Source organism: Neolamprologus multifasciatus, chromosome 13 (genome assembly GCF_963576455.1).
Source record: "Neolamprologus multifasciatus chromosome 13, fNeoMul1.2, whole genome shotgun sequence".
Taxonomy (NCBI): Eukaryota; Metazoa; Chordata; class Actinopteri; order Cichliformes; family Cichlidae; genus Neolamprologus; species Neolamprologus multifasciatus.
The window spans coordinates 34252413-34270751 of record NC_140451.1 but is presented as its reverse complement, the minus strand read 5'-3'; the positions used below and the strand labels follow the sequence as shown (position 1 = coordinate 34270751).

At 45.3% G+C, this 18339-nt stretch overlaps 1 protein-coding gene across 1 annotated transcript in view; it reads right to left on the bottom strand.

Annotated features, from left to right (window-relative positions):
• Positions 1-176: 176 nt before the first annotated feature.
• Positions 177-18339, bottom strand: part of ppp2r5d (protein phosphatase 2, regulatory subunit B', delta) — a 26199-nt gene continuing 8036 nt past the window's right edge. The window contains exons 4-16 of the mRNA XM_085182466.1: positions 18173-18306; positions 14553-14837; positions 14340-14464; positions 6636-6701; positions 6434-6542; positions 6301-6354; positions 5555-5725; positions 4923-5050; positions 4318-4419; positions 4171-4243; positions 3714-3761; positions 3482-3592; positions 177-2626 (exon numbers count right to left, since the gene is read on the bottom strand). Of these exons, the coding sequence (XP_085038592.1) occupies positions 2489-2626; positions 3482-3592; positions 3714-3761; positions 4171-4243; positions 4318-4419; positions 4923-5050; positions 5555-5725; positions 6301-6354; positions 6434-6542; positions 6636-6701; positions 14340-14464; positions 14553-14837; positions 18173-18306 (1544 nt within the window). The 3' untranslated portion in view covers positions 177-2488. The remainder of the gene's footprint in view (positions 2627-3481; positions 3593-3713; positions 3762-4170; positions 4244-4317; positions 4420-4922; positions 5051-5554; positions 5726-6300; positions 6355-6433; positions 6543-6635; positions 6702-14339; positions 14465-14552; positions 14838-18172; positions 18307-18339) is intronic.

Sequence of the window (18339 nt, the reverse complement as noted above, 5' to 3'; positions counted from 1 at the left end):
CTCCGCCCCACCAAGCAGTTCAGGTTGTTTAAATGGACGAGTTAATCAGACTGAGTTCAGTTCAGGGACGCCGCTGAGATGTTTGAGTGTTGCTGTGAGACAGGTGAGACCGCCATCTTTGTAGTTTTTTGTAGTTCACTTGTGTGTGCGTTTGAAAGAAACACGCAGTGGGCAGGTTGACTGTACTTCAGTTTATTTCTGCTGTACATGAACATCTGAACAAAATCAGACTTTCATACCATGTGATGCTCGACCTCTTTAAACATCTGTACACGATGACAGGAAGCAATGTCTCACTGTCACGGCCCGAGTGGACAGCACGCCGTCACATGACCCCGCTCCACCTGTCAGTCACTGCTGGAGGGAAAAACAAACAGCTGTTTGTGCTAAAGGTTTGGTTCAGCAGCAGATTCAAAAACATTTTTTCAGCTCTCATAAAAAACAAAAATATAACTTAAAGACTGAGTGCAGGAAAGTTTGGTTCAGCCTGGAAACGGAAGCTTTCACTCCAGCAGCAAATGACTGGCAGGCGGAGGGGCTAACACTGGAACGGTCTCCGATTCTGACTGACAGCTGGGTCTGTAGAGGACACGCCCACACGGCAGCAGGAAGAAGTGCACGAGCGACAACAAATGAAACAGGCCCACAAGAACAAAGACTAGAAAGTATGTCGGCGTGGCCACAAGTCCGTACGTGGGATGGTTACAGAAAAGACCGTCCACCTCCACGGAGGCCTGTTTTCTTTTGTTCCTCATGTTTCAAACTGTTAAACAAAAACACACGAACGGCGAGGTGGACGTGTCACAGCGTGCAAAATGTTTGGTCAATGAGGTGCTAAATTCAAACAACTGACTTCATGTCAGCGACGCCAAACAGGAAGCTGAAAACGAGCCAATCGCATTGTTCCAAATCTGCTTTTATTACGATTAACTAATTAAGTTTACGCCGTGAAGAATAAAGGATGGATCGTGTGACCTCAGCAGCCAATAAGACTCCGACTCCACTGACAGAAAAATCAAACGCAAAAAAATTTTTTCTTAAAAAGAAGCAAAACGTAATAAAAAAAGTAAAAAAAAAAAGGTGAAAATTAGATTTTAAAAAGTTACAAATTTAAAAATAAAATGTGAAGAAAAAATCAAAATGAAGTTGCTGTTGTTTTACATGATGACGGCGTCGCTAACCTTTCCTCCTGTGTCCTCTTTAAGGTCCCTCCCATTTGGCACCAGTGCAGTCAATCAATAACTGATCAATAATCAGAAGCATTTGACCTTTAACCCAAGAAGCTGCTGGCTAACACTTGAGGCGAGGCGCCCTCAGCTGGACTAAAACAAAGATACACAGTGTGTGTGGGGGGGTCCTGATAGGATGTTTACATTCACTGCGTCTTCCACATCATCATCATCGGCCCGCTTCAGTCTGCCGGACGTACAGACTAGCAGTCGATTGGCAGAGCTAGGGTTCAGGGGCGGAGCTGTGAAGCCGCTGTTGGAGAACCAAGCGGGTCAGTGAACGCATCAGCGCTGCGTTCAGGTGCAACGGGACAGAAGTGAGGAGCTGCAGCAGCACTGCGAAGCCCAGACCACTCTGCGTCTACTTCTCGTTTCCACGGAAACACTAGGTCAAAAATCCCCCCTTTTGAGGAAGGGGCTCTACACAAAAAACTCCGCCTTGTCACGGTTCATGCTTTTATTCTGAAATGTCAGAATGCTGTAGCTGATGCCTTTTTGTTAAACTGTGAAGATGATGCTTTTATTCTGAAAAATAGAAAATGAAAAGCATTTAGTTTGAAGCGTACAGATGCTACAGCTAATGCTCTTATTCTGAAACACATCCAGGTATTTTCAGTCCTGTTTTTATTTTGCAGGTAAAATTTTAGTTGATCGTTTCGGCCGACTTTTATTTGTTAGCGCGTTTGCGATCATCGCTGTTCTGCTGTCCTGAACCTGCTAAGGTCCTGATCACTAAAAAACAGGAACCAGCTGACCTGCTGCTGGCTCGCTGGATGAAGCATTCAAAGACGATTGTAAAAGTAACGGTGAGGCGTGTGGGCAGAAAGCAAATGCAGAGACAGCAGCTGCAGATCGTGCAGCGTGGCGTCCTGCGGCAGGACGGGCTGCCGGTGATGCGTTGGTGTGCCCGATGTGGGTTCAGAACAAACAGCAGCAGTTAAAGCGTGGGTGGAGGCGTGGGAGTGTTAGTGCAACATAAAGCTGATGTCCAATCACGGTGGACCGCTGACACAGTTTAAACAGCAGGTGGACGGACGGAGCTTCTACAGTGTCCTACGTGTGGTCGGCCACCGGGGGGCAGAGCTGAGCCGTTCTTATTTTTTTATTTATTTTTACTTTATTTTTTGGGTGAACGCGGCGGCGTCAGCTCCGCCCTAGTCTGACCCGGGACCAGGCTCTCCACGACGGCATCAACTTCCTCCCCACGGAGACGGACGCGAGGGGGCGGAGTCTGGATTAGGAGGGGCCGCCTCCTCTGGTCAGAGAGCCTCCTGATTGGCCGTCAGGTACTCTTCAGCTCGCTTGTGAGCCTCCAGAGCTTTGATGGTGTAGACGTCCTGCGGCAGCTCCGATTTCCTCCTCATCAGGACCTTATCCTTCTTTAGATCCTTCAGACCCTGCATGCACACACACGCGCACACACACACACATGCGCACACACAAGCACACACACACACACACACGCACACACACAAGCACACACACACACACACGCGCACACACACGCGCACACACACACACGCGCACACACACGCACACACACACGCGCACACACACACACGCACACACACACACAAAGATTCAGTGATTACAAATATTTCACACTCTCTGAAACTGAAACAACATTAATCTTGGTCGGCGTTAAATTTAGAAATTACTAATTTTTTGAATTTTTCAAAATAAAATTCAAGTAAATTTTAATGTGTTTCTAAATAAAAACAAATGTACAAATAAAAATATTCTCTGGGATTTAAATGTTTTTCTTCTCGTATTTAAATGTCAGACAATCGCTGAGAAACGAATTCTAAAAATGATTTTTTTGCTCTGATTCAAACATTAAAATGTAAAATTACAGGAAATCTTTAACAATAAGTTTCATAATATTCATATTCATCTAATTTTTTCATTAACAATACTCATTGATGTAATTATAACTAATAATTATTAGTGACTTTGATGTCAAAGAGTTTGGAATCAAACTGTCGTCACATCAAACAGGAAGTCAGAGAAAATGTCACGCCAGAATATTAAAGCATTTTGTCTGCGAGGACGTGAGTGAGGACGTCTGTGTCTTTGTGTGTGTGTGCGTGTGCACGTGTGTGTGCGTGTGTGTGTGCGTGTCTTTGTGCGCGTGTGTGTGCGCGTGTGTGTGTGCACGTGCGTGTGCACGTGTGTGCGCGTGCGTGTGTGCGTGTGCACGTGTGTGCGCATGTGTGCACGTGTGTGCGCGTGTGTGCACGTGTGTGCGTTACCTGTGATGCCTCGCTCTCCACAGTCTTCTTCAGCAGCTGGATGTCTTCAGCTGTTGGCGTCTCTGTCTCCATCGAGTACACAGCAACGCTGCTGTTACTGTACACCATGTACTGCGCACACACACACACACGCACACACACGCACACACACGCACACACACACGTACGTTACAGGTTGCCTGATCCTCGTGGATCGTCACATACACACATTAATTACACACTGGGAGCTGACCTCTTCTTGTGGGTGGAGTCCTGGGCGTAGGGGGTGGAGCTTACTGCTCTGAAAGTAAAGAGAGACACAAAACGTTAATAGGGGAGGAATCCCGATGACCTCTGACCCACATTTCATCTGGAGACTCGGGGGACAGAGCTGATCAATCTGCAGATCGATCAAACAGAAATCGTCCACAAAGTGAAATCAGCATTTATCTGGATCAATACTGTGATCAGGTTTAAAGAGGACATGAAACAGTGAACAGCCGCCTCCTGCCACAGACACACGTCCTGGTTTAACATGAACTCCCTGCAGCACAAAGTGCTCCCCTCACACTGACGTTTCCTCCCAGGTGTCGTCCTGTCAATAGTTAGCTAACCAATCAACCAATCACGACGCCACGCTGACAGAAACGTTAAAGCCAGCGTCAGTCACATCTGCAGGGCTCAGTGTGTTTCACGTCCCCATGCTGTACCTGAGGGTTCTGCCGAGCCAGCTCCTCGATCCTGTGCCAAACCTCCTCCCGCTCCTTCAGCTTGTACTTCTCCCTGCAGGAGACGCACACGGTGAGAAAGAGGAGCAGAGGAAGAGGGAAGAAAGCTGCTGAGTCCCCGAGCCGTACTTTTGTTTCTCGGCCTTGTACTGCTGCGTGCAGTCGTCAAACAGCTTCTGGTTCATCTCCATGAAGAGCTTCAGGGCGTTGTAGATCAGGCCGTGGATTGTCCTGAGGAGGAGAACAAACAGGAGCCAAGACTTCGTTTTATTCATTTGTAACGTCTGTGGAGGCGGGACTGTGAGGGAGGCGGGACTGTGACGGAGGCGGGACTGTGAGGGAGGCGGGACTACAATGGCCTCACTGGTCACACTGAGCTCTGTGGGCGGGGTGAGGGGAGTGTTTTGGTCAGTTCCTGTTTTAAATGAAAGGCTCGCTGCACCACTGAAATGTGCTCATTACTTATTTTTACGACTGTATGAGAACCATCAGGAGTCACACACATTCCTGTGATGTCACACCTGTGATGTCACTCCTGAGGACCCTGCAGGACATTGTTGATCTCACAGGACAGAAAACGAGCTCACGTCCTCACCCTAACCCTCCAAAGCTCAGCTCTCATTGGCTCAGTATTGATCTGAACACATCAGCGCTGCTGCTGTCTTTGTCAGGACGCTGCTGACTGGCTAACAGAGATGTGGGCGGAGCTAATCAGTGGTGTGTGTGTGTGTTACTTGTTCCAGTGGCTCTTGGAGTTCTTGTAGAGTGCAGGGAACATGATGGGGAGGATCTTGGCGGCGTTGTCGCTGATCAGACTCATGATGTACTCGTTGTTCCAGTAATACAGCGCTCTCTCTGCCACCTGCGCGCGCACACACACACACACACACACACACACACACACACACCTGTGTAGGTAAAAGCTGCAGTAACTGGGAGCTCTGGTCTGATCTGCAGGACTCGGGTTAGAAGCCCGCTGTGATGTCACACATTTTTACAAAAGCTGACACAGGAAATGACACGTTCAGGTTTGCATGGACACAACTGAACACCTTTTCAACCAATCACGTTCATAATCTGATCCCATGTGTCACCAGGCGGCGGGACAGGACGCGGTCGTGTTTCACAGAAACAAACAGCCGCAACTGAGCGCGCTCAGACACAACATCGTTCACTGGATCCGACACACTGAAGGCTGTGCTCTCCGTGCCCGGTTCAGACCCCGTGTCCCGGCGTCACTGAGCACGTTATCCGGCCCACATCTCAGAGTCGCGGCCAACATGCACGTGTTTGGACTGCGGAGGCAGACGCACTTGCTGCTGCGAGGCTAACCACTGCGCTGCCACGCTAACAGAAGCCCTGGTACCTGGAAGTGCGGGCTGGAGACGCACTTGGCGAGCTGTCTAAAGAGCGGCTCCTGGACTTTGACGAACTCGGACGGCTCGATGACGTCCAGAATCTCCTCCAGCTCGTTCAGGAACATCACCTCCTTCGGACTGTGAGTTTTTGGCCAGAACTTCAGCAGACCCATGATCACCTGCAAGGGTCAAAGGTCAGCGTGTTACAAAAGTTTAGTTACAGCGATCATAACTGCAGCGCTCCAAACAAGCGTGACGATTCAGTGGCTGAGCTTCGATGTGATGAAGAGCGGCTCTCACTAAAGTGTAAATGGAGCCCGGCGTGCAGGACACCTGCAGCCAGGAATCGAACCGCCAACCTTCCGATTAGTAGCTGACCTGCTCTGCCAATAATTATGACATCATCAGATCGTGCCACTTGGATAAAGTTTGTTTGTTTTCTGGGTTAAATCTGCTCCGCCTTAAACTCTGATGTCTGATTGGCCGATCAAACGTGCACATGGCGTCCACATGCACAGTTTAAATGTTTGTGACATTTCTGCGTCAGCGTGGGTTTATGCTGACAGTCTGAACTTCCTGTTTCGGCAGGCTCAGGCGCAATAGCGACCAGTGAGGCCGGTGCAGAGTCGAACGCCCCGCTGGGTGAAGGCGCTGACGTGCTTCGGTACGCACTTCAGTGCGTGACCGTGTGTTTCTGTGTGTGGCGCTGCAGAAACCCAGGGTTGTCATGGAAACAGGCTCAGCAGGGACTCACAGGCTCGGTCAGGCCGCTGTCCTTCTCCAGGAACTGGACCACGCAGTAGGCCAGCTGAGGACGAACAGACAGACGCAGTCAGCAGAGACACACGGACGCTACGGACGAACTGACGGACAGGGCGACCTCTGACCTGTGGGTGGTACACGCTCAGAGACTTCACTTTGTGCAGAGGCAGCAGAACCCGGATCAGGAACATCTTGTGTTCTTCTTTGAGAGGCAGCGCGAAGCCGTTAATGATGCTGAGACACACAGAGGGGGTGGGTGGGGGGGTGTCACTGAGGTCAGAGGTCACAGGGTGTGTGTGTGTGTGTGTGTATGTGTGTGTGTGTTACCTGCCCAGGATCTCCAGCAGCTCAGCGATCCCGTTGTGATGTTCCGTCTCATAGATGAACCTGTAGGTGGAGCACGCCAGAACCTCGACTTTATTCACGTCGCACATTTAAAACAGCAGAGCTGACCGAGGCTGCGTCCACACGTACTCGGGTATTTTTGAAAACGCAGATTTTTCTATGCGTTTGCACCTTTCATCCACACGTAAACGGCGTTTTTGGCGTTTACGTGTGGACGAGAAAAACGCAGAAAACGCAGCGTCAAAGGTGTGCGCCTTTTTTGACGTCACACTGTGCGCCACGTTATTGTTTCGGTGAAATGAATTTCTACAATACTGTTACTGTTAATTGTCTCTGCAGTGTTTAAATGCTTACATATACACACACAGTTACTGTCCCTCCACACATACGACTCGGTTCTGCTTCTATGCCCCAGCTTTGTTTACTTTTTCCCACCGAGGCTTCTAGACTTCTGATTGGCCAACATTTCTGCACGGTTAGGAATATAGCGCCACCTGCTGCTTTGGCATGTTCCTAGCAGCGTTTACGTGTGGACGGGATTATTTTTTAAAACGGAAAATCTGCGTTTTCAAAAATACCCGTGTACGTGTGGACGTAGCCTGACACAACGATCAACATTAAAATAAAATCAGAAAATCCGATCGTCTGTGAGGATGTCAAATATATACCAATGTGTTTTTAATAAAGACTTAAATGTGTGCAGGTATGGAAAGGTAGCTTTTTCCATTGATCTGCTGTTACTGCTGCAAAAGCTGCGTCGCCTCAGGTGAGCTCAGAGCTCTCACAGGTGTGTGAATGTGGAGCAGCTCAGACAGGTGCACAGGTGCAATCGTAAAATCACTTCTCAGGTGAAGATAAGGGGTGTGGTCATGCATGCATGTTCGATACCTGTGAAGACGGCACGATAAGGCTTCAGCTGGGCTCTAATGAAACCAGCCCAGACTTTTTACAGCAATACAACCGTAAGGAGCCAAACGACTCGCGTGTCAGAAGACTCGCTTAGGGGTCAAACGTAAAGCCTGCGACATCCGTCTTTCTGTCATTAAGATTTAACAAACGTATCCTGATCCAGGGCTGAATCGCTAACAGTTTAGCTCAGGCTCCCAGGATCTCTGCTGTTCAGCCGAGTGAGCACACACGTTAGCAAAGAGGTAAAATAGACCCTGAGGTACTCCTAAAGCGAGAGGTGATGTTGTAGAAGAACAGTCTCCCACAAGCACAGAGGAACCTCTGCTGGTGAGGCATGAACCTCGTCAGAAGTGGCTTTGATTGAGACAGGAGGACGCCAAAGGCAGCAGACGGGAAGCACAGAGCGGTCTCTGATCGAGAACCCGACTGAAACTCTTCCACACACGATATAAACGACTGTCTGTGACGTGGTCATTTAGATACAGCTCTGTAATTAGCAGTGTTGGCCAAGTTACTTTGAAAAAGTAATTAATTATAGTTACTAGTTACTTCTTCAAAAAAGTAACTGAGTTTGTAACTGAGTTACAAGATTCTAAAAGTAATTAATTACTTGAAAAGTAATTCAGGGCTCTAGACTAACTTTTTGCCCATCTCTCACTAGCAATTACAGACCAATCTCAAAAATACCGTTAATTGCTAAGATACTAGAGAAGGTTGTGGCTAAGCAGCTTACAGCAGTCTTAGACAAACATAATATCTTTGACAAATTTCAGTCTGGCTTTCGTAGAGCTCATTCTACTGAAACAGCCCTTCTTAGAGTTTCCAATGACATTCTGATGCAAAACGATGCAGGAAAGTGTTCTGTACTCCTAATGTTGGACCTCACGTCAGCCTTTGACACTGTTGACCATTATATTTTGCTTGAAAGGCTGAAATACTGGGTTGGTGTATCTGGGTCTGCCTTAATTTCAATTTCAATTTCAATTTCAATTTTATTTATATAGCGCCAAATCACAACAAATGTCGCCTCAAGGCGCTTCATAGATACAGAGAAAAGCCCAACAATCATATGACCCCCTATGAGCAGCACTTTGGCGACAGTGGGAAGGAAAAACTCCCTTTTAACAGGAAGAAACCTCCGGCTCCTTAGAGTGGTTCTCCTCATATCTCTATGAACGATACTTTTCTGTGGCGGTCTCTAAGTACAGGTCATCTTCCACGTCCCTGTCCTATGGTGTGCCACAAGGTTCTGTGCTGGGGCCCTTATTGTTTTTAATATATCTACTTCCTCTCCAGCATATTTTGAGCCCCTTTGAGGACATTTGCTACCACTGCTACGCAGACGACATCCAGCTATATATATCTTTTAAACCTGAAGATGTTTCTAAGCTGCAGATTCTAAATGTGTGCTTAGAAACCATTAAAGGTTGGATGGCTGACAACTTCCTCCAACTTAATGAAGAAAAGACTGAAGTCCTTGTATGTGCAGACATGTACCTAACATAATGAATGCTCTTGGTCCTCTTTCTACATGTGTGAAATCGTCTATCAGGAACCTCGGGGTAACCTTTGATTCTGCTCTTACCCTGGATGTCCACGTCAAATCTCTGGTTCGGTCATGCTTCTATCATTTAAGAAACATTTCTAAATTGAGCCCCATAGTGTCTCATACTGAACTGGAGATTGTTATTCATGCATTCATTTCATCACGATTGGACAACTGTAATTCACTGTTTACATGTCTAAACAAAAACTCCCTTGAGCGTCTGCAGATTGTCCAAAATGCTGCAGCAAGGCTTCTGACAAAAACATCGAAATACTCTCATGTAACACCGTTGCTTATACAGCTGCACAGTCCATTTTAAGATTCTGGTTCTGACATTTAAGGCTCTTCAAGAACAAGCACCAGCGTACATCATCGAACTTTTACAGCCCTATGCCCCTAGTAGGTCCCTGAGGTCTTGTGATCAGGGCCTACTTGTTATTCAGTATACAAGACTGAAAACCAAGGGTGATAGAGCTTTTGCTACTGTGGCCGCCAGACTGTGGAACTCTCTTCCTCAGAACTTAAGATCTGCAGACTCAGTGATTACTTTTAAAAAACAGCTAAAAACACATCTTTTTAAAATGGCATTTTGTTAACTTTTGACTGTTTTTGTTTTTTTACCTTGTAAAGCACTTTGTGATCTTTTATCTAGAAATGTGCTATATTTATAAAATTTTACTTACTTACTTACGTGCACTTTTACACGTGCACTTTTACACGTGCACTTTTTTGGGGGGAACTGCTGTCCACACAGACAATATAGATTTGTAAATGATTAACTAACAATCTTGTGCTTGTGCTTAGGCACTCTTTGGCACTACTGTAGACCATGTTAAACTTAATAATCATCTCGTCTCTGACGACCTGTTTGCTGGGCCGCGGGGACACTTGGCATTTATCGCAGCATATATTGTGTTTCCTGGACACACTGCTGCTTTTTCAGCGTTCAGAGGTTGATGGCTCCGTGTCAGAGCTGGCTGTGAATTTCAGACGGATCAGGCCTTAACTTAACAAAAAAGTTATCAATTGTTCTTCATCATTTCTCATCACCCACAGCTACATCCACTCTGTCGGGCCTAGGCTGCTCACCAGGGCTGGGTATCATCACTGATTTCTGTAACCCATTCGATTCTGATTCAAGAGATCCTGATTCAATTCAGTTTAGCCTCTGACAGTCAGAGATATTATAATTCTGATCATTTATCAGCACTGATACTGTGAGCCTTCATCAGAGGTGTGAGCATCACAGCAGAGGCTTTTGTGTGAAAGTGAGAATAAAACAGAAAAACATGAAGCAGATTCTCCTGGTCTGGATGTTTATAGCAGATAAGCTTAAAAATATTCTGCAACTTTGCATAGTTTTAAAAAGTTTACATTTCTTCAGTATTGAACAGCAGAAATGAGGCTTTTTTTCTCAATATATTTTTATTGATTTTATAATTGAACAGTATACAACAATCACCTTCAAGAGAACACAACAGAAGGTGGACGGCAAGTCAACAAGGTGGTGATACAGCACACATAAATGTTTAAACAGAGCACTTAAGTTCATCAGGCTGATGACTGGTTGCCAAATCTTATAAAAAACAAGGTAAGAAATGAGGCTTTCTCGTCCAAGGTCATTTAAGTCAAAAACAAAACGCAGCGGCCGACAGCGCTGAAAACAACCGTAGACTGATGGGTGATAAGCGAATGAATAATACTGAAAACAAAGATCTGAGACAGGAAACTGTTCTTGAGAGAGAGAGCTGTGCATGAAGTGGGATTTTATCGTGGGGGAAGCAAAACAGCAAAAGTTAGTGACGATGTTTATCAAATGTGAAGCGCAGTTTGCTGCTTCTTTTGCTGCTTCTTTTGCTGCTGGTTCAGTGAAGTTTGGGTGGAGAGAAACAAAACCTGCAGCTCAGAATCAGCGCAAAAAAGATGTAAACACAGCGCGATGCCTCAGAGTCAGCGAGCTGTCAGCGAGCTGTGGGCGTTCAGCCCTGACCGCGTGTCCATGTACAGGCGAGAAAGCTGCTTCTGATGCGTCGGGTCTGCGTTTACGTCTCTGTGCAGAGTCCGTGTAGCTGCTCTCACTGACTGTTTGTTGAAATAGTTTTGTGAGCTTTAACCTGAGATTCTCGCGTTTCTGGCAAAAACATTTATATTTAAAAGTCGATTCAGGATTTAATGAATTGATATTCACCTCTGTCTATCCGCCTGCACTTTCAAACGCACACACGAAGGACCACATGAACCAATCAGAGCGGTCCTGACTATCTCTGATTGGTTTAGACCACGATAGGGGCATAATGTGTGGCTGTTGTTGACCACACGCAGACTTTTTTGTTACTTGAACAGGTGGTCACACCGGTGCCACCTAAGACTTCTTTTAGTCACACCATTGAACAATTTGGCCGCACTCTAGAGCGCTGTACTCATCGCGTTACTTACAAACAAAGTTGAACCCTCTGGGGTCCAGGGTATCGGCCATTTTTAACTACTTTTGATGTTTCCTCTATTCCACCTTTAAAAACTGTTGACTTTGTGTTCAGCACAACCTCACGTGTCTGAATTTACAGTCATGTTTTCATGTTGACTGTATTAACACAACTGATCTAAAATCAGAAAAAAACCAAATTCAAGTAGAAAAAGTTATATTTTTACTGTAACAACCACAAACACCTTTAATGAATCATATTTCATAACTTAATGCAAACATAAATGGTCAATTTAAAAATCATACGCACAAGTTATTGGCAGCCATTTAACTTTTACCCTTTTGTAAAAATAACCATTTCAAACTATTTACAGAACAATCAGCTGTTCTTCAATAAGATGCCACAAATTATTTGTGCCACTCCAAAAACATAATTTGTGTCCACTATAAAGGAAACATTACAGCCAAGTTCGGCATGACTTGTCCGAGGTTCGCTTTATTAACGTCTCCCTACAATGAGGGCTCCTTGTTTTGAAGCGAACTCAACACATCATGTAGTTCGGACAAAGCCACACCTGTGTCCGCTTGCGGTGGGATGTAGACCACCGTGGCGATGACCGAGGTGAACTCACGGGGCAGATAGAAAGGGCGGCACTTAATGCTCAGGAACTCCAGATGTGGGGAGCAGCCGCTGGAAAGGGTAGAAATGCTCCTGGCATCACACCATTTTCACACTCCTCCACCTTTGGTTTTGTTTGACTCACAAAGAATGAATCCGACGGCGTTACGGCACGGTCCGGCACGCTCCGGCACGGTGGGGTCAGCCATGTCTCCGTGAAGCACAGAATGCTGCAGTCCCTCATGTCACGTTGGAAGGTGACTCTTGCTCTTAGGTTATCGAGCTTGCTCTCCAGGGATTGTACGTCTTAGAGCGCCGGCCGGTGCCTGACAGGACGGTTTAGTCCATTTGGTTAGAAAAGGGGCAAAAAATACAGCAAATGCAGCCGCGCACGGAAACACGGTCCTCAGTAGTCAAGCTTGCGTGGAAGTCCAAAAGTCATAGTTTTTAAAAGCAGTGATAAAATCTGCAACACTTGAAGGACTAACTATGTGCACACGTCTCACAGAGGATGCTAGCGTTATTGCAGAGCCGGGGCTGAAAACAGGAAACAGCCTGATATACCCGTGTCACATCCAGGGTTGTCTTTAACCAGCGGTCCACTCTCACAACCAACACGAATCTTAAAAAACAGTTGTTTTAGTATGACACCAGTCACCAAAGTCACTGATAAGCTGCCCTCTTTAGTAGTCAGTAAACAACCGCACGAAGCACAGGGGAGGAAGAGTTTAACTCCAACCTGCTGCAGCTCCAAAGATCTGCCGAGACCTGACAACACTGAGAACTGGATTTAAAGATGGAAGCTAGTCCAGCACAGACGTCTGCAGAGACCTACACAAACAACAGGAACTCACCAGCATGAAGCCGCGTCGCAGTTAAACGCAGAAAGTCCGGGATGGAAAAAAGTCCCTGAGAAGGAAAGTTTTGTTAGCCAGCGATCTAACAACAGAGCCATTCGGATCTTTGCTCGCTGAGGCCGCCTCCACAATCACACATCCCCCGCCATGTGTGGGATGCTCCGTGATGGCTGGTGAAGCAATTGGCGTTAATCCCACAGACAGTCCAACAGTTTCCAAGTGTCGAAAACCATCTCCCCGAGAGCAATGATCAGAGGTTTCAGGTGAGTTCTGACCCGCACGGCCACACCTCCCTGCTCCTCTTCTGGGGAGAGGAGCGCTGAGTAACCAGGGTCGATTCCCACGTACGGCTGCTTTGATTGGTAAGTTGTTGGATTATCTTGGTCACTGTCAAACTGGGATTCAGACGTGTTTGGTGATCATAGGTGGTTACAGCATCTGGACCGAAGACGACCAAAAACAGGGCGACTGCACAGCACACAGAGCAGCTGCAGCGCACTTTGCTCTAATCTCTTCTCCGAGGATCACATTCAATCAAACAGCCCAAAGCTCGGTGCTCCAGCTGTGTCTGTACATCACAAACACATGAACCTGGGATAAAGTTTTAATCTCAGTGACAGCCATGCTCCTCTGGCTCACAGGAAAAACCCAGTAATGTATGAAAGTGTGGACTTGGTGCAGCCAAATATCCCAGAATGCATTTTGTCCAAAAGAAAAAAGCGGTGGAGGAGAGCGGCTAAAAGGTTCGAAACATGACAGTTTCTGTGACACTAAACCTTTAAGATATTTTCAAGCGAGAATGCAGCTGTGGAACCTTCGGATATCTGGGAACATTTTCCCGGGAACAAAAACAGATGTTACTACGTGGAGATGTTGAAGGCTGCTCCAACAATGATCAGATTATAGTTTAAACATTTGTTCAGTTCTCAAACACCAGCAGCTGTCTGATGTAGGTTTTGAGTGTTTACTGAAATAAAAGCGTTCTAACATCTCACCTGTTTGTTTTTATTCAGGCACACACGTGTACTGTGTTTATTAAGAGGTGAAGCTTGTGTTTAACTGTATGAAGCTTGTTAGACATTATGAAACAGATGACACGTAAAAGTGAATTTTGCCAAAGTGCTTTAAAAAAGTATATTTTTAGTTTCTTAAAGAAATCTACATCGTGTGGAATTGTTTTATGTCTTGTGTCATTTTGTATTGCAAATATTGTAGAACAATCGCACCGTGTTCACAGGAAGTCTGGGCTCCGGTGTGAAATTATGGGCCTGCGTACTTCAGTACTGACAAACAGCCCGTGGTTCTGTCCGAGTGTGTGGACTCTAACCTGTAGAAGATGTTGTTGATCTGGCGGCGGATGTAGGCGCGGAGGCCAAGGAACTTGCCGTAGATCCGGTGCAGGATGGTCTTCAGGAAGTCTCTCTCTCGGGGATCCTCGCTGTCAAACAGCTCCAGCAGCTTCAACACAATTCAACGAGTCAGAGGTCCACAGGTCACACCTGTCACACCTGAACTCTGACACCAACACTAACAGCTGACGTCTTACCAACAGTACAAACTTTTGGTCGATGTATTTTTTGGCGATGTTCGGCTGGAAGTCCGGAGACTCCAGGAAGCGAAGGAAGAACTCATACACAAGCTGTGAACACACACACACACACACACACACACACACACACACATGTTGGTCTTTGGACAAAAAACAGGTCATGTTCTGACAGGTGCAGCTTTGACAAAGACCAGGATGTTCAGCCTTACAGCAGGAATAAACATGATCACAGGTAATGTAAAAACGGATCATTTCACCACTCCTAAGGATTTTTTTTTTTTTCTTTTAATTTGGGGGGGGGGGGGGGGGGGGGGGGCTTTTGGGTGGATGGGGACCAGAGATGGGCAGTAACGCGTTACTTGTAACGCATTACTGTAATCTGATTACTTTTTTCATGTAACGAGTAAAGTAAGGGATTACTATTGTAAAAACGGTAATTAGATTACCGTTACTTTCCCGTAGGAACGCTGCGTTACTGCGTTACTAAAACCGTGATTTTTTTGCGAGAATGTCTCATGACAGTGACGTAAGCAAGTGCGACAACAGCTGTGTGCAGATCAACAATGGATCATATATCGAGTGCAGAGAGAGTATGAGCGTGCAGCGTTTAAAGCGTGGAAGTACTGACCTTACTTTGAGTTTGATTCCATAAAAGTGACAAAAACATTAGTGTCCATTGTGCGTGGGAAGAAAACTTCTTTTTACAGTGAAAAAAACCCTAAACTTCCAAACAAGCACCGAGTAGCTACGACGTAATGGGAAACTCACAGAGAAACTCGCGGATTCTTCCACTGACCGCTGCACACCTGCACCAGGGTAAACCTCCGCCTACCCCACTCCTGCTTTACAGGTGAAAATAGAGCAACAGGACCGCTAGTCTTTGACTTTATTTATTTTCTGCTGTGTTTTACTTGCATCTATTTGAAAGACTGAGTGTAAACACACAAAATATTTTATTTTATGTGCTGGAATGTGCAGAAAATAGGTTTAAATGTTAAACAAATTTCTTCCAGTCAGAGAATGTTGCAGATAATTAAATTTTTGCTTGATGCTTAAAGTTAAAAGATTAAAACTAATAAAACAAGTTTTAAAAAGAGACTTTTCCATTTGATTACATTTTGTATGATGGATTATGCAGAAAAAGTAGAATTGTGCTGAAAGATCTATCACTTTATCACCTATTCAGGTTGTAAATCGTGTTTTTTAAAAGTAACTAAGTAACTAAGTAATTAATTACTTTTGAAAATAAGTAATCAGTAAAGTAACGGGATTACTTTTTTGGGGAAGTAATCGGTAATTAGTTACTGATTACTTTTTTCAAGTAACTTGACCAACACTGATGGGGACACAGGAGGCTGTAGCTCCTTAGCCATCTGTGAAGGTTCTCAGTCATCCAGGTCATCGTAGTCCAAGGAGCTTGGGGAAAAAAGCATCTTGACTTCTTTAAGTTTCATCTGAGAAGCTTCTTCAGTTCTTTGGTCAAATAGAGTCACAGGTTAAAGCCCTGTGGGAGTGTCCCCCCAAGAGGGTCGCTGACCCCCTATCAATCCTGTGCCTAATCACACGAGCCAAGGTGTGAACAGGTGTGGGTCACAATCAGCCAAGTTTTCAGGTGAACCTAGGCTGGGCCATATTATACCGTTCACGGTAACACCGGTGTAATTTTGGGCAACGATAGGAAAATGAAATATGGCGACAGAATATGGGTAAAACGCGCATGCGCAGTGCCTTTGTTTACATACGCACATGGCAGTGACACAGAACGAGAAGAGCGAAAGTGGATCGTTGAATGAAACGGATGAACCAGAACTGGTTTGTAAAAATGCAGCTTCACTGGTGTGGAACTGGTTTAGCTTTCGTCCGTCAGATACACAACAAAGCACTATTTTTGGTAGCGCATGCTAGCGGGCCGTCGTTATTACCGTGTTGTTTGGAAAATACGGCGCACTTAAAATCAATCCTTTGATTTTTCTGAAAGTCGACAGAGCCCCTTATAATCCCGTGTGCCTTATGTATGAACTCTGGTTGTGTTTACTGACCTCGAAACGATTTTATGTGCACAGCGCTCGAAAATCTGTCAGATGTTTCAGTACGACTTTGCTAAGCTACGAAGCCGCACCGCTTGATGGATTGTCGGAGCATTACGGCTATCGTAGGCGGAGCCTCGCGGAGTGATACGTACTGTGCTTCGACATAATATTACCGTATTGTGTGTGTATAACCTCTTTTGTGGATGTTATACATGGTTATGCTGAGGATATGTCGGCCAGTTTCCACTGGAAATGCCTTTTGGTTAAACTGTCAGCAACGAATTTGCATTTGCACTGTTAAATTTTTATATAACTTTAATGCAGATAAAAAACAGCTGCTTGTTTAACCCTTTAAAGCCGGTCAGCCGGTGTTCTGCACGCTCTCTTTTGCGTAACTATTTTTAAATCCCGGTAGCTTTGCAACCACGTGAGCTAGCGCAATAATTTTTTCTGCATATGAAACCGGAGGAGTTGTACTTACATCTTATGCCATCAGCTTGTCCTCGGTCACAGTTTCCTTCCACATATAACTTTGCAAAAACTGCATAAAAGCACTTGCAGCAACAAAAACATAATATTCCAGAAACACGCTTTGCCGATCCGATCAGCTGTTCATAACACTTCCTACGTCCATCAGCACGAACTATCGCATGTCCACCATGACCTGCCCGAAACCGGAAGTGACGTCATTTTGCGGAAATGTAGTTTTTTTACTCATCAGGGCCTCATGAGCCTATACTGGTGTTTTTAAAACTTATGTTTGACTTTATGACTTTCTGTGTCGTTTCTGGGATGGTTAGGACTCATATTGCACTGCTGGAAATAGTTTATTTTGATGCATATGCTGCTTTTTTTTTTTTTTTTAAATTTGCACTATAATATTTATTTTAATTTTTCCTGCAGTATATAAAAATTGGTGTATTTCAAAAACAGTCCGGAACTAGAAATATATGTTAGAAAAACAAAAACGATTTTCAATTTTTTTTGTAGTTTATTGCACTTTTTTGCAATTTATGTAATTACTATGCACTTAATGCAGACATATTATTAAAATTAGGGCTGTAACAGTTGTATTGATGTATATCAACTTGAAATGCTCCCAAAAATGGCTCCACAGCATGTAAAAATATAATATAAGCTCTGGCGGACTTGGTTCTATGGTAGATCTTAAAGGGTTAAGTGAAAATACATTGATGGGTTTTTGCACTAATGAAGTTGTGGAGTTGTAAAGTATTTTGTCTAGTGTCAATTATATCGTCAGTTATATCGTTATCACAAATTTTCAAATGTATATCGTGATAAATATTTTTGGTCATATCGCCCTGCTCTAGGTGAACCCACTGTGAAACCTGGCCCCACCCTATCATGTGATTTCCTGAGGTCAGATGGCCCAGGATGTGAGTGGGCATTAAGTCGTCTGGGAGGGATCTCAAAACTGGATTATAGATGGCAGACAGTTGGTGTCGTAAGCCCCGCCCTCTTTTCAAAGATGGACACTCACAGTGAACATAGATGCTTCTTTCACTCCTCTTTCAAACCATCTGTCTTCTCTGTCCTACATGTGGACATTGGTGTCCTCAGAGTGACCGTGTTTATGAACTGTTTGGTGTCTCCAGTGTAGAAGTCCTCTCTGCACAGCTGTGTTGTTGAGTGTGTGTCTGGGTCTGAGCTGGAACACTGTGCAGTGTCACTGACTGTGTTTATGGTCTGCTCACTGCTTCCTGCGTGGATTAGCTTAAGAAATCAGACCAGCG